Here is a 1,310-nt window from a genome sequence, read left to right as displayed (position 1 = left end):
TACTACTACGTAACTACGTTACTTACTATAGTATATATATATATATATATATATATATATATATATATATATATATATATATATATATATATATATATATAGCCAGCCATAGTCATAGTCATATACAGAAATGACACTGATATTTATGCAATCATATCTGTACACACCCACACAGGAAATGACATCAATGAGGTGCTCATGTCCATCTTAGTGGCCCTGCTAGACGCAGCCAAGCACACATCATCAACCATGACTAGTGCGAACAGAGCAGTATACATGATCAATATCATCTCCGCGGTCCAAAGCTCGCTGGGATTGTACGAGTTTGCCGATGGCACACTCAAAACTATGGACGAGAAGATGTCGGTGTATGTCTCGGATATGGAGCACGCGCAGGTATGTCATATACACACAGCTACAGGTCAGTACGCGCTAAGCTCTAACCCTAAACCCTAAACCTTAAGCCCTACAAACCCTACAAACCCTACAAACCCCTTAACAGGCTTGCTATCCTCCTAACACCGGACATTAGTATAACTGACCCTTTGTATGCCTCGCGGTTGTATACGCATGCACCTCATTAGGATATGTGTATTATCATAGCGTGCACGAAGACATGGCGGCGGAATCGTGCGGTTTTGAAGCAGAACAGGCAGTGGTAACACAATTAATCACAATCCTATCAGAACAAACATATTTTGACACCGCACACTCGCTCTATCACCGTTTATACACACATACACAACACCGGGCAATGTATTATAGGTATCACTTCATCACACGCCTAACACCACACATTCACTCCAACAACGTTTGTACGCACATACACAATACCAGGCAATGTATATACTTTCTCGCACGGACATGGCCGGCAAGCTGGCGATTTTGAAACAACATCAACAGGAGGTGGGCGTAGAGAAGCGGCCTCTCAGTCAGGTACAATCACGCACTTGCTGATGTAGATAGGACTTAAGTGTGTTGATATGAAGAAACAAGGTTAATAAACGTACTACGAGCCTAACGTAATAACAAGCATGTGTGTGTTATTGCTATCGTACTCAATTCTACTTCTGTTTTAGGTCAACGGGATGTTCGCGGCCGAGATCAAAATGGCCATGACTTCATTCGACCGCTTCCTTTCAATGTCTCAACAAGGACTCAGCTTGCCACAGGTAATATTGTCTGATATTTCTATATTTATATTTATATATATATATATATATATATATATATATATATGTGTGTGTGTGTGTGTGTGTGTGTGTGTGAGTAGTGTGTGTGTGTGAGTGTGTGTGTGTATATATATATGT

The 1,310-nt window shown here is 40.7% G+C and overlaps 1 protein-coding gene across 1 annotated transcript; it reads left to right on the top strand.

Annotated features, from left to right (window-relative positions):
* Positions 1–198: 198 nt before the first annotated feature.
* On the top strand, positions 199–396 carry SARC_16419 (hypothetical protein; the record flags this gene model as incomplete). The annotated part of the gene is made up of 1 exon (XM_014289475.1): positions 199–396. A coding segment is annotated over one exon (198 nt), but the record flags the coding sequence as incomplete, so codon positions are not given.
* Positions 397–1,310: the final 914 nt, after the last annotated feature.

The sequence above is a fragment of the Sphaeroforma arctica genome (assembly GCF_001186125.1).
Source record: "Sphaeroforma arctica JP610 unplaced genomic scaffold supercont1.8038, whole genome shotgun sequence".
Classification (NCBI taxonomy): domain Eukaryota; class Ichthyosporea; order Ichthyophonida; genus Sphaeroforma; species Sphaeroforma arctica.
Note: the sequence above shows the minus strand (reverse complement) of the source record. Positions and strands in the feature narration are given on the sequence as shown.